At 44.9% G+C, this 11,877-nt stretch overlaps 1 protein-coding gene across 2 annotated transcripts in view; it reads left to right on the forward strand.

Moving 5' to 3' along the window:
* Positions 1-6: 6 nt before the first annotated feature.
* CMTM7 (CKLF like MARVEL transmembrane domain containing 7) overlaps positions 7-11,877 on the forward strand; it is a 47,646-nt gene continuing 35,775 nt past the window's right edge. For both annotated transcript variants that reach the window (XM_006905719.3, XM_015597330.2), the window contains exon 1: positions 7-209. In XM_006905719.3, the coding sequence (XP_006905781.1) occupies positions 48-209 (162 nt within the window). In that variant the 5' untranslated portion in view covers positions 7-47. The remainder of the gene's footprint in view (positions 210-11,877) is intronic.

Below are 11,877 nucleotides of genomic sequence, written 5' to 3' on the forward strand. Positions count from 1 at the left end.
CCCTCGGCCGCGGCCCCGGGAGGCGGCCGGCGGGCAGGGGCCGCGCGATGTCGCATGGAGCAGGGCTCGTTCGCACCACGTGCAGCAGCAGCAGCAGCGCCTTCGGACCCGGGGCCGGCGCGGGGCCGCGGGGCGCGAGCCCCTCCGAGGGGCTGCTGGACCCCGTCTTCCCCCGCACTCACGGGGCGCTGCTGAAAGTGGCGCAGATGGTAAGAGAGGCCCAGGGCGCAGGGGCCGGGGTCACACGGAGTGGCCCAGTGGGGAAGGGGTCCGGGGAGGGGACGCGTCAAGCGGCCCGAACATCGCTCCACGGGCGGGCGGGCGAGGGGCGGCGCCGCCGAAGTCACGCAGAAGGAAGGCTCCCTCCCCGAAAATGGGGTGTGCAGCCCCCGCCCTGGGGCTCAGCCCCGCCGCCTGCCCCTTGCTTACGTGAACCCATCTCCAGGGCCCCAAGTTCCTCCAGGCGCCCTCTGCGGGGCCTCTCCCACGTCCTGGTAGAAACCGCGGGCAAAAGTTCCTTTTCGTCCTCCTTCCTCTTCTCCGGGCCGCGCGGCTTCGAACCCGAGCCGCGGCTGGAAGAGTCGCCCAGGCGGCGGCGCCGAGGCAGCGAAACCCGACCTCCGCCCTGGCTGCGGCCTCCTCTGGCCTCGCAGCCCGGCGCGCAGGGCTTGGCTCTTCTGGGCGCACTTTCGCCCCAGGCAGGGGATCAGAAGGCCTCCTGTTCCAGGGTCGGGAAAGAGAATCGGGATCCTAGGGCAGCCATCCTGGTCCCCTGCCCGCTTGAGTTTCAAGGGAGGGCCTGGGTCTCAGGCGGCCGTTGGAAGGCAGATGATCAGTGGAGGAGGCTCGTTTTGAGGAGCCCGTACTTAATTGGGGGAGGCAGAATCGCCTGAATGAGGGTCACCTGTGGAGCCAGGCAGGATGAAGGTGACCACACAGCACAGGAGCCTTCCACCAGAGCAGATATGCGGGGCCTATGCTCGTGTTCCCCGCTTTCCTTCTCCCCTCCATTTTTTTCTTTAAAAAATTTGAATCTTAAAACACCTTTCCCATTAGTTTCATGTTTTGAAACTGGGTTGGACTGTTTGTGACTCTCCACTCATTGTAATGTTTGCAGTAAGAATGGTGGAGGGGGGAGCAGTCCTTTCAAAGAGGGATGTGGAGAAAGGAATGTGGGGATAGGAACAACCTGAGGCCCCTTAGCTGGGGCCTGCTAAGGTGCACCAGCTCAGGGGGCGGGACTGAACGCTGGGTGAGAACTGCCCTTACATTCACAGCTCTGTTACCTGGCATGTGTGGAGGAGACTCACATTTCCTGCCTGGGCCAAATCTGAAGGAAAGGGGACCAAGTTCCCTTTTCTCTAAGAAAGGTGTCTAGGTAGACCAAATTAGGAAGTAGAGGCATGTTAGCTACTACCAACAACGAAAAAAATTTATTGAGCAATGGTTGGAGCAAGGCTTTTTTTTTTTTTTTTTGGTTCAGGCTAAGAGATCTGATCAGCTAAACAGAAGGAACCAGCTTATCTCCCATCCTTAAAAAATGGATGGGTGAGACAGGCCTCACCTGAGCAATGAAAGACATGCATGAGTTGAGCGATGAGTTTGGTGGGCAAAGGTTGAGATCAGAAGCTTTCATCTTAGTCCATGAGTTTGATGAACAAAGGTAATGGGGATGAGAAGGCTCCATGCTGGTCTGAGTTTGGTGTACAAAGACTGTGGAGAAGAGAAACATCCATTTCATTTTAAGCTCCTCAGTTAGCCTCTCGCTTGTAGCCCTTGTACCAGGTTGCAAATGATATTGATGGGGCCTGTTGTTCCAAAGACAAGAATAAAGACTTGGAGAATTGCTTCTCTGTATGCAAAACTATGACCAGTGGATTTTTACACCTCTTCCTTCTCTAGGAAACCCTCTGTGCCTACAGATTAGTTTGAGGAGATCCTCTGGGAGTGAAGTTGCCCATGCAGAGTGGTCATATTACAATAGAGAGACTATTTAGGACTGTCTACTTGGGCCTCTTCTCTACCTCCTCCCCATTCTCTTCCTCTTTTCTGGGGCATCTGCTTGGGCATCTGATGTTCACTTTTCTTCTCTGCTGGAAAATGCATAGCCATGTTTTAACATTTGGGAGGGCAGAAGCAGCTAAAATGTTGCCACCCTTTGGGCACTCTGTGGGCCTCTCATTTTGACCATTCAGATGTCTCGCTTATCTCCTGAACAGGCTGCCTCTTCTGTTTTAGACTTCCTATAAAGTGTTTTTATCATGGTCTGATCAATGGACTTGTCAACATATTACTTTAAGAAATCATTGAAATCTTCCTTTGGAGAACAGCTTCCTTTCTTTGCTTTGGGCCTTTCCTGGGTCCACCAGTACCAGAAAAATGAGAAGGTGAGAAAATAGGAAGAAAGCTTCTAAGTGACACTTGGTACTTGACATGTCATTTCGATGAATCTTTATAATCCTGTGGCCATGATGATTTAGTTTCTTTGGTCTTCCTCATTAGACTAGAGATACAGTCATATTCATTGGCCCTAAGAGACTGGTGACTTTTGTTGTTGTTAATAACTTTTTTTTTGAGCCCTACTCTTGTTCTTGATAATGTGCTAGGAATTACATACTATATACCATGTATGTGTCATTATAAATGTTTTTAAGAATCCAATAATGTGTTTAACAAATGAGGAAACTGGCAGAAAGGTTGAGCTACTAAAGTCATGCAGTTGTCTGCAGCAGAGGTGGGATCCACCCAGGCCTGACTGGTTCGTATCCCCAGAAAACCGTAGAGTTAATACTTGTTAATAGATCTAGGGAAATCAAGGCCACAGTGAGATACTACTTCATACCCAACAGAATGGCAGCACTGAAAAAGACATAATAACACGCAGCAAGGATGTGGAAGACGTGAAGAAATCAGAATCCTCATACACCGCCGGTGAGAATATAAAGTGACACAGCCAGTCTGGCAGTTCCTCAAACCGGGAAACATACAGAGCTGCCATATGATCCAGCAGTTCCACTCCTAGGTATATACTCAAGAGAAGTGAAAACATATGTCCACATAAAAACTTCTACGTGAAGATTCATAGCAGCATTATTCATAATAGCTAAAAAAGTAGAAACAACCCAGATATCCATACTGATGAATGGATAAGTAAAAAGGTATATACATACAATGGAATATTAGTCAACTGAAAAAGGAATGAAGTACTGACACCTGCTACAACGTGGATGGACCTTGAAAATATTATGCTAAGTGAAAGAAGCCAGGTACAAAAGGCCACAAAGTATATGATTCCACTTATATGACATGTCCAGAATAGGCAAATTTATAGAGACAGAAAGTGGATTAGTGGTTGTTTAGGGCTGGAGGGTTAGGGAACAATGCAGGGTGGCTGCCAACGGGTAGGGAGTTTGTTTTGGGGATGATGAAAATGTTCCAAAATTGATTGTGGTTGCACACCTCTGTGAATATACTAAAAACCACTGCCATACACTTTACATGTGTGAATTATATCTCAATAAAGCTGTTAAAAATAAATAGATCTAGCGAAGAGTTTGGCATGGGGGAAACTCCGTGAAGTTACTGGGCGTGGGAGGGCCGCAGCTACACTTCCAGAAACTCCTTCCACTGCTAGGGGAAGGCATGTCCACCCAGAACCTCACAAAATCTGAGCTGAAGAGCCGGGTCTCTTGGCATCGCCTGGGTGCCTGAGGGGCCTGACCTTGAAACTGTCCTGAGGTCTAGAGGGATCCAGATGCCCTTGCTTATGGACTCACCAGAACTTCTCATCAGTTTGTTTGTTCAGCAGACACTTTTGAATGCCACATTCATCTCCATTTCTGCAGAAACAGATGGTAGTGACTTAGCCCTTGCTCTCAAGAAGCGTGGGATTCTGCTGAGGAGACAGACAAGTCCCCAAACTGCCTCTTCAGGGACATAAAAGCTCTGATGATTGCCCACATAAAAGAGGAAGAATGGAGGTGACATTTGAGCCAAATCTTGAGAAACGAGTATGAGTTTGTCGGGTTGAGAGTTACACATTTACCCCCTGAATGCCTTTATTCAGTATGCTTAAGTAAAAGATAAGTGACATGTTGGGGATGGGATGGGTGGAAGGGAAGAGAATATAACAAGACATGAGGCAATATTTGTGCAATTCTTAACCTTCCTACCGCCAACCCTTAGAGGCTTCATCTCATTTATTGAGCACCCACCATCTTCTTAACTCTGTGTGAGGCGTGTGGAATGTAGCAGTGAACAGGACAGACCCTTTCTGCCTCTGCAGAAAAACAGACTGGGACATTCGCAAAACCATAATATGTAAGGAAAATCGGAATGTAGTTTCACAAGCAGCAAAGATGGAAACCTAAATGCCTTCCAGAAGGTTCATTTATTTATGCAGCAGATATTTGGACACCTACTGCATACTCAGGCACAGTGGAAAGAAAAGTAAACAAGACAGATCAGTCCCTGTCCTCTTATAGTCTAATAGGGGAAATAACATTAATCAGATGATTATAAATTATAAACTGTGACAAAGGCTATGAAAGAGAGGTACTCAGTAGCATAAAGAATTAACGAGGGGGTCTCACCTGTCTAGGAGGGAAGGAGGGGCTTGTCTGTGGAAGGAATATTTGAAGGAGGAGGGAACGGCATTACTAGAAGAAGGAAGGGCACGCACAATGGCTGAGTCTGGAGGAAGGGGAGTACTGCTGTGGTTGGAGTGGAAAGAACAAGGGTGGAAGCAGCTTGGGCAAGACTGGAGACCTATGCAAGGACCAGACCCCCAAAAGGCCTGCCAGGTCATGCTGAGGGCATGGTCCTTATCCTAAGAATGTCAGAGAAGCATCATGCCCTTGTCAACCCACCACTGAATGATGGTTCTCAACCTGCACTACCCCCTACGGGTCATTTTGGAACTTTGCGTGAACTCTTTTGGTTGTCACAGGGATTAGGATCATATTAGGTAAACATTTTATTCATTTCAGGGTAGTAATGAGGGCATTGCAAACATTTAATATCCTAAAGAGATATTTTGCCTGAAATAAGATTGAAGGAGCCTAGCCAGGCTGGGTGGAACCTGAGTGAGAGTGTGAGTCTTGGGAGAGTACACTTAGTTTTCTGGCACAAAAGAGAATCCTAAAGACCCTTCAGGCCAGGGCGATTATGGGCTACACTTTGCAAATTCACAGCCCAGTTCTCAAATGGAATTTGACTGCGGGCGATCTCAGCCTCTAGTCTAGCTGTGAATAGACCTATGAGTGGAGAGTGACCCAGCATAACCCAGAACGGTCCGCCGCTCTGTCCTGTTATAGATCCGTGTAGCAGGGGACGCCAGTTTGGTTCCCGAATGCGATCTGCACACCCATGTCCTGTTCCCTGGAAGCTGGAGAGTTAAGGGCAGCAGAGAACCTCACTGCTAAGATTCGTTGACTCCAGCCCAGTCCTGAGTCAAGAACAAGATACTACTTTTCATCAATGGTCAAATGAATAAAAATGGTAAAAACAAGTGATGGGCTTTATTCCTGATAACAAAAGTAATACCTGTTCATTGTAGAAACTTTGAGACACAAAGAAAATAGACTTCTCCATTCCCTCTCCCCAGAGATTAATATTTAAAGTAAAATTTTAAAAGATAATTTTGGGTCATTTCTTTTTCATTATCAATACAGCATGAGTATTTTTCCTCTGTCTCCTGTTTCATAGTAGACATATATAATTTGGGTGTTGTTTTGTTTGCAAAATTAAGATACTATATATATTTTGTAAAATGCTTTTTTTTTTTTTTTTTTTTGCTTAATATATGATGAATGTTTTCTTGTGTCACTTCATGTTCATCTGCAACTTGGGTTTTCACAGTGTTGTTGTTACCAGTCATGGACATACCATGGTCTGTGTCACCAGCCTCCTCCCCCGTATTGTGGCTCAAGGAACTTCCAGTTCTGCCCATGGACAAATAAGGCTGTGATGAGCTTTCTTGAACAGAAGTTCTAATGTACAAACCCGTACATACTTCCTCAGAATAAATGGCAATGACTTTTTACAGAGAGAGAAAGGAAGTGCTTCTTGCCCTTCTGAGCAGGATGGCATTAAACAATTGTGTAGACTTTTTAACGTCTAGAAATTAATGAGTAGTCCTTTATCATCTAGAAATTTCAAGGAGTCAGATTTCAAGGAGTGCTAGTAATCATATTTTAAGTTGTAATACTATTTTTGGTGTCTGATGATTTGGAAAAGAAACAATGACATTAATGGGCTAGAAAATTCCATAATGCTTTTAAATGCACTTGTATTTAAAGCATGGCAACAGCATCTGCATACTTTAAAGAATGATCGTATCACATAGGTGCAAGACTTTATTTATTCAGGCTGCAGAACATGTGGATTTCTTAACCACTGGCAAGAATTACCCTCCAGGGTACCCCAAATAACCACTTGCCCCCAGAATGGGAAGCACTGCCCCTAAGAGATGATACTGAGGAAGACACTAGCTGAAGGGTCCACCAGGCTGCAGGGGCCACATGGCTGTGTGCATGGTCTGGTGTGAGTCTGGAGAGTGTGCCACAAGTTTTTTGGCATTGCAGTGGGTCCTAGAGATCCTCCAGAGCCATCCTAGGTCTCACTTGGGGGGACTCCCTGTGTAGGGTCTGGGCGTCTATTTAAATTCTTGTGTCAGGAAAGGCTGCTTCTGTGTTCCCTTCCTCCCAGTCCTCCGTCCCTGGCTCTCAGCGTTGGCGCTTCCTGCTCAGCGCCACTGGACATCCATCTGTTTCCTCCCCCTGCCATCTGCCTCACTGGGCTGGCCCAGGCATGCTGCCCGTGCAGCCTCTCTCTGACCTGCCGCCTGCCACATGCTCGCTTTCTTTGTCACCAGTTTGGCTCAGTGGTTCCCTAGCCCGCTGCTCACTCCCTGGCATTCCTCACGGGGGTCCTTAGCAACTCCTGGCATCAGCAGCCTGGCTCAGAGCCTGGTGCTGGCTGCTGGTTGCTCAGCGGCCTTGGGTCTTTCTGCGGGGAAAAGGAGGATGGGACAGAATCCTATCCCACGCTTCAGGGCAGAAATCATTAACAGAGATGCTTCTCAGCCTCCTGCAGAGAAAGTGTTTCACCTGGTTTGTGTTTAAACAGTAATAGCAGTGACATGGCTCTTCCTTTTTCTGGGGCTGCCACACTTTTTCTTTTTTTTTTTTTATTGCTTTAGATAGAAGTAATATCTATCTAAAATAGAAGTAATATCTATTTCCTTCTGGAAAACAGAATTCCTAAATATAGTATGACCTTGTTATATTTTTACTCACTTCTTCATCTTAGGTTTTTTTTTTTATTCCCCTAAGAAGACAGCAGCAATGCTAATACTGTTTACAAAGCAGTCTTTGTTTTAACTTTTCCTCTCAAATGGTAAAAGTGGTACTTAACTAATAATAATAGCATCTATGACTGAGTTAGGTGACAGCCACTAGGCTAGGTGTTTGACATGTGTCACCTCATTTAAACCTCATGATTTGTGGGTCCTATTATTATCTGCATTTTACTGAGACACAGAGAGGTCAGTTAACTTGTCCAAAGCCACAAAACCATAAATAGTGAAGCTGGGGTTTGGACCAGACAGTTCGAGTCCAGATCTTGAGCTCATAAAAAGATGGTTTGGGGTCATTTCATTTTCATTATCAATACACCATGAGTATTTTTCCCAGGTCATTAAACCTTATTTGAAATGTTGTGATAACTGCATACAAGTTCATTAGTTGTACCATAATTTATCCATTTGGCTCCCCGCTGGTGGGCAGGCAGTCACAGATCCAATAGGAGGTGCTATGAGATGTGACAGCAAGTAACAGTGGCAGTTTTGCCCAAAGATGAAATCAGCCAGAGTGGGGGCGGGGGGAGCGGGGAACCTCTCCCTGGGGTATTGAACAGAGAGTGTGTACGCATATTTTATAAAGCATTTTCACGTGTTGCCCACACGGCCACTGGGAGGTTTAAGAAGAAACCATTAGTATTACTCTCATTTTTAAGTCATAAGTTTCTCCAGAGAGGATAAATAAGGTTTAAGTGTCTAATCTACTATGTCAGGTGATTTTACATTCAGTTTCCCTTTGTTTAATCCTTCTATTGACTCTATGTGTTTATTTTCCCTTTCTTTTAGTTGAATGGAGGCTGAGAGGTTTTGTAACTTATGCAAGTTTCAAACTAATTCTAAAGCCACCATTTGAATCTCGGCGTGGCTCTGGAAAATGGGATGCTCCACCGAGATTCTTCTGTTTTGAGGCAATGGAGCTGTGCTTTTGTACCCTTCGCTGGCTGCAGACTCAGGGACTGCTGAGCCAGGCAGCTGCTGCTGTCCAGGGGAAACCATTAGAAGGTTGTCGGTGGGAGGAGTTAGCAGACGGCGCCCCCTGGGGGATGGATGCACTGGCCTGGTTAAAGGGAGCCCCATTGTGCAGGGCACCAATGGAGCCATTGAAATTGCTTCCTGTCTGTCATCCCTGATGAGGTTCTAGCTGGTGCACTCTGGGGACATACAGACCTGAGTGCAGCCTCCTTCCACCTGCGAAACTGGTTTATCAGTATTCTTGCCCAGGCATCCTGTAGATTTATAATGCCAGGCAGCGGCATGACAGACTGTACAGGACTTTTGATGTTACTTTTTACTGTCTACTCAAACGGTCGTGTTATTTTTTCCTTTTTGTGTGTGTGTTATTTTTTCAACTCCTATTTGAAGTGAGGAGAGAAAAAACCATGTTAGCATTTACTGAATGAAAAATAAAATCAAGAGGAGGCAGAGTTATTTCTGTAAACTGTCATGGGAAAATTACAAGCAGTGTCATGGTAGGATAAATAGTTTGACTATCTGTTCTAACTCCTTGGGAATACCTAAGACCATAACCATGGGAAAAGTTTCCTGGAGAACAGGTGTTTGATTTCAGAGATGAAAGCCTCTTTGACACATACTGTTGTGTCATTTCGAAAAGATAAAAGAGGCACCACTGACCCTTGTATTGATAATGTAACGTCGATTTTATAAGGGTTTTGCAAGTGTCACCATTATTGAGCAATATGTCCTGTTTACTTGCTGCCACTTTGGGCAAAGGAAAAACTCTGCAAGGTAACATGTTCCCCCTGGGCCTGATGGGCATCTGCTTGCTGATAGTAAGTCTACTGTCACAGTTTGTGGTGACATCAGTCCCATACGGATATGATCATCACTTCAACCTATAGTTGTGATTTAGGGATGAAAAATTGCTTTCCAGATATAGTGAGTCAAATGGTCCCTCCCCACCACTCAAATATGTGTGGACGTCGTAATCTCAGGCACCTGTGTGTGTTACCTTATTTAGAACAGGAGTCTTTCTAGATGTAATTAAGGGTTTTGAAATAATTATCTGGATTATCTGGGCAGGCCCTAAATCTATGACAGGTGATTTTGTAAGTGACACATAAAGGAGGAGAAGGTGATGGTGATGTGCAGATGTGGCAGAGATTACAGTGATGTGGGAGGAGCAAGGACTGGATTCTCTTTAGTCTCCAGAGAGAGCGCAGGCCTGCTGACGCCTTTATTTTAGCCCAGGGATACCGATTTCAGGCTTCTGGCCTCCATAACTGTGAAAGAATAAATTTCTATTGTTCTAAGCCGCCAAGTTTGTGATAATTTGTTACAGCATTTAGAGGAAACTAATATAACCAGTTAAGGATTTTCCATTGTGGTTAGATTCTAAAAGTCTTCAGCATAGTAGACGATAGACATTTAATTTCTCCTTTTAGAAGTGCTTTGCTCATTTCCAGCAATGAAGTTTCAGAGAGGTGATGCCACCCTCTGCCATTCCGGTTAGCAGTTACATCTCAATCTTTATTTTAGTACATCTTTTTCTTTAATAGCTTATTCAAAGAGAGAAGCAATCCTTGAATTTCTGCTAGGGGGAAAAAAGCAGAAATATAAAGGCAGAACAAACACAAAGAGGACATCAGAGAATCATTCTCAGATGGCACGTTGGAGGAGCAGGTTGGAGGCAGGAGATGAAAAGCTCATTGCAGAAGATGAACAAACACAAAGAGGACATCAGAGAATCATTCTCAGATGGCAGGTTGGAGGAGCAGGTTGGAGGCAGAAGATGAAAAGCACATTGCAAAGAGCCTCGCTTCTGGCCTTCCACAGGCACTGAGTGAGGTATCCCCAATTCTCCCCAAATCATTGCATTGCCCAATCTTACAGCATTCCAGTAGAATCTTTAAAAGATACAGCAGCTCGAACGAGGTGTATTGAGATGGTCAAGTTAGCCCTGTTTCATCTACTGCTTGTGAAATACAGTTGCTGTTTTTTTAAATGTTTATAAAAGTGCCCTGGTGGTTTTAGTCTCTAAATTATATGTATATAATTTTGTAACTTTTTATTCATAAACCATTCCAGATTTATAGAAATGTTGCAAAAACAATATAAAGACCTTCAGTTGTTAACGTTTTGCTGTATTTGTTTAATCCTCTTCCATTTATATACATATTTCTCTGAACCATTTGAGAGTAGACTAATGCCTTTTTGTCCAGCAGTACTTCTGTATGTATTTCCTAAGAAGGACCTTCTCCTCTATATCCGCAGTACAGTTACCTAAATCAGGAAATTAATACCAGTGCTATTACCTCATCTACTAGCCTTATTCAGATTTCACCAGTTGATCCACTAATGTCCTTTTTCTTGTCTAGGATCCCATCACGTTGGTCACACGTCGCATTCAGTTGTCATATCTCTTTACTCTCTTTCAATTTGGAACAGCTTCTCAGTCTTTCTTGTCTTGACCTTGGCATTTGTGAAGAGCCCAGGACAGAGTAACACCCATCATTGGATGTTAAAGTTGGTTTGGAGGGCCCCTCTGATTCTCAGTATATTGTAGCTACCATGGAAGCAAACAAAAAAGAAGGAAACATGTTTGGATCATGGCACACTTTATCTCAATTTTCATGCTTTTGTTTTCACAAAAGCCGCTTTTGCTAACTTCCTATGTGACGTTAATAGTTAATAGTTCGAGTTGAGCTTAACTGAATGTCCTGTTTAAAAAAGAAAAAAAACTTAGCTCAAATGTTACATCATTGGGACAATGACCAAAGTTATTGAGGCCTTCTCATCTACCACATCCTGTTCTACGAACTTGACATGAGTTACTTCATTTAATCCTCACAGTAGCCCTACCATTTAGATACTATTATTTTTCATATTTTTTGCCAAGCATCCGAATTCACGGTAGTTGTGCAGTCAGATATTGCCATACAGGGTTCAACTTGATGGTAGAGATATTTAACTGTTAACCAAAACTCATGCCCCCTCTTTCATAGTGTGGGCTTGTTTCTAGTTAACCTCTGTGTAGGCAGACATTCCCTGCAGCCTTGGTATTTAAGTGTGGCCATGCAACTCGTTCTCCCCTACAGAATGAGAGTGGAAGTAATATTTGCCACTTCCTATCAAAGGCTTTTTAAGTGGTAGGATTGTCTACTCTTATCAGCTGTATTCAAAGGACTCTGAGACCCTATTTTTCTTATTTAAAGATAAAATAGAAACAAACCCAGGTCTAGAGACTGCCTGCTTTCCCACTGGACTGCTCCCTGTCCTGCCTCTGAAGGGCCTTCCCCAATCCCCCCCATCTAATATATTCGCCCTAAATCCACCCTGAACCTCACCCCTTCACCCTATCCTGTTGCCCAGTTCTGATTTCTTCACAGCACTTCTCTAGCCGAAATGCCCTTGTTCACTTATTACTCATTAATGGTGGGTCTTCACCACCAGGGCCTGGACTGCAGCGGGGCAGTGACCTTTCTGTCTGAGTCACCACAGGGTGCCTGGTTCCTCAGGTAGTGCCTGGAACACAGAAAGCACTCATAATCTTTTTTTTT

The sequence above is a fragment of the Pteropus alecto genome, unplaced genomic scaffold (assembly GCF_000325575.1).
Source record: "Pteropus alecto unplaced genomic scaffold, ASM32557v1 scaffold10, whole genome shotgun sequence".
NCBI classification, from domain to species: domain Eukaryota; kingdom Metazoa; phylum Chordata; class Mammalia; order Chiroptera; family Pteropodidae; genus Pteropus; species Pteropus alecto.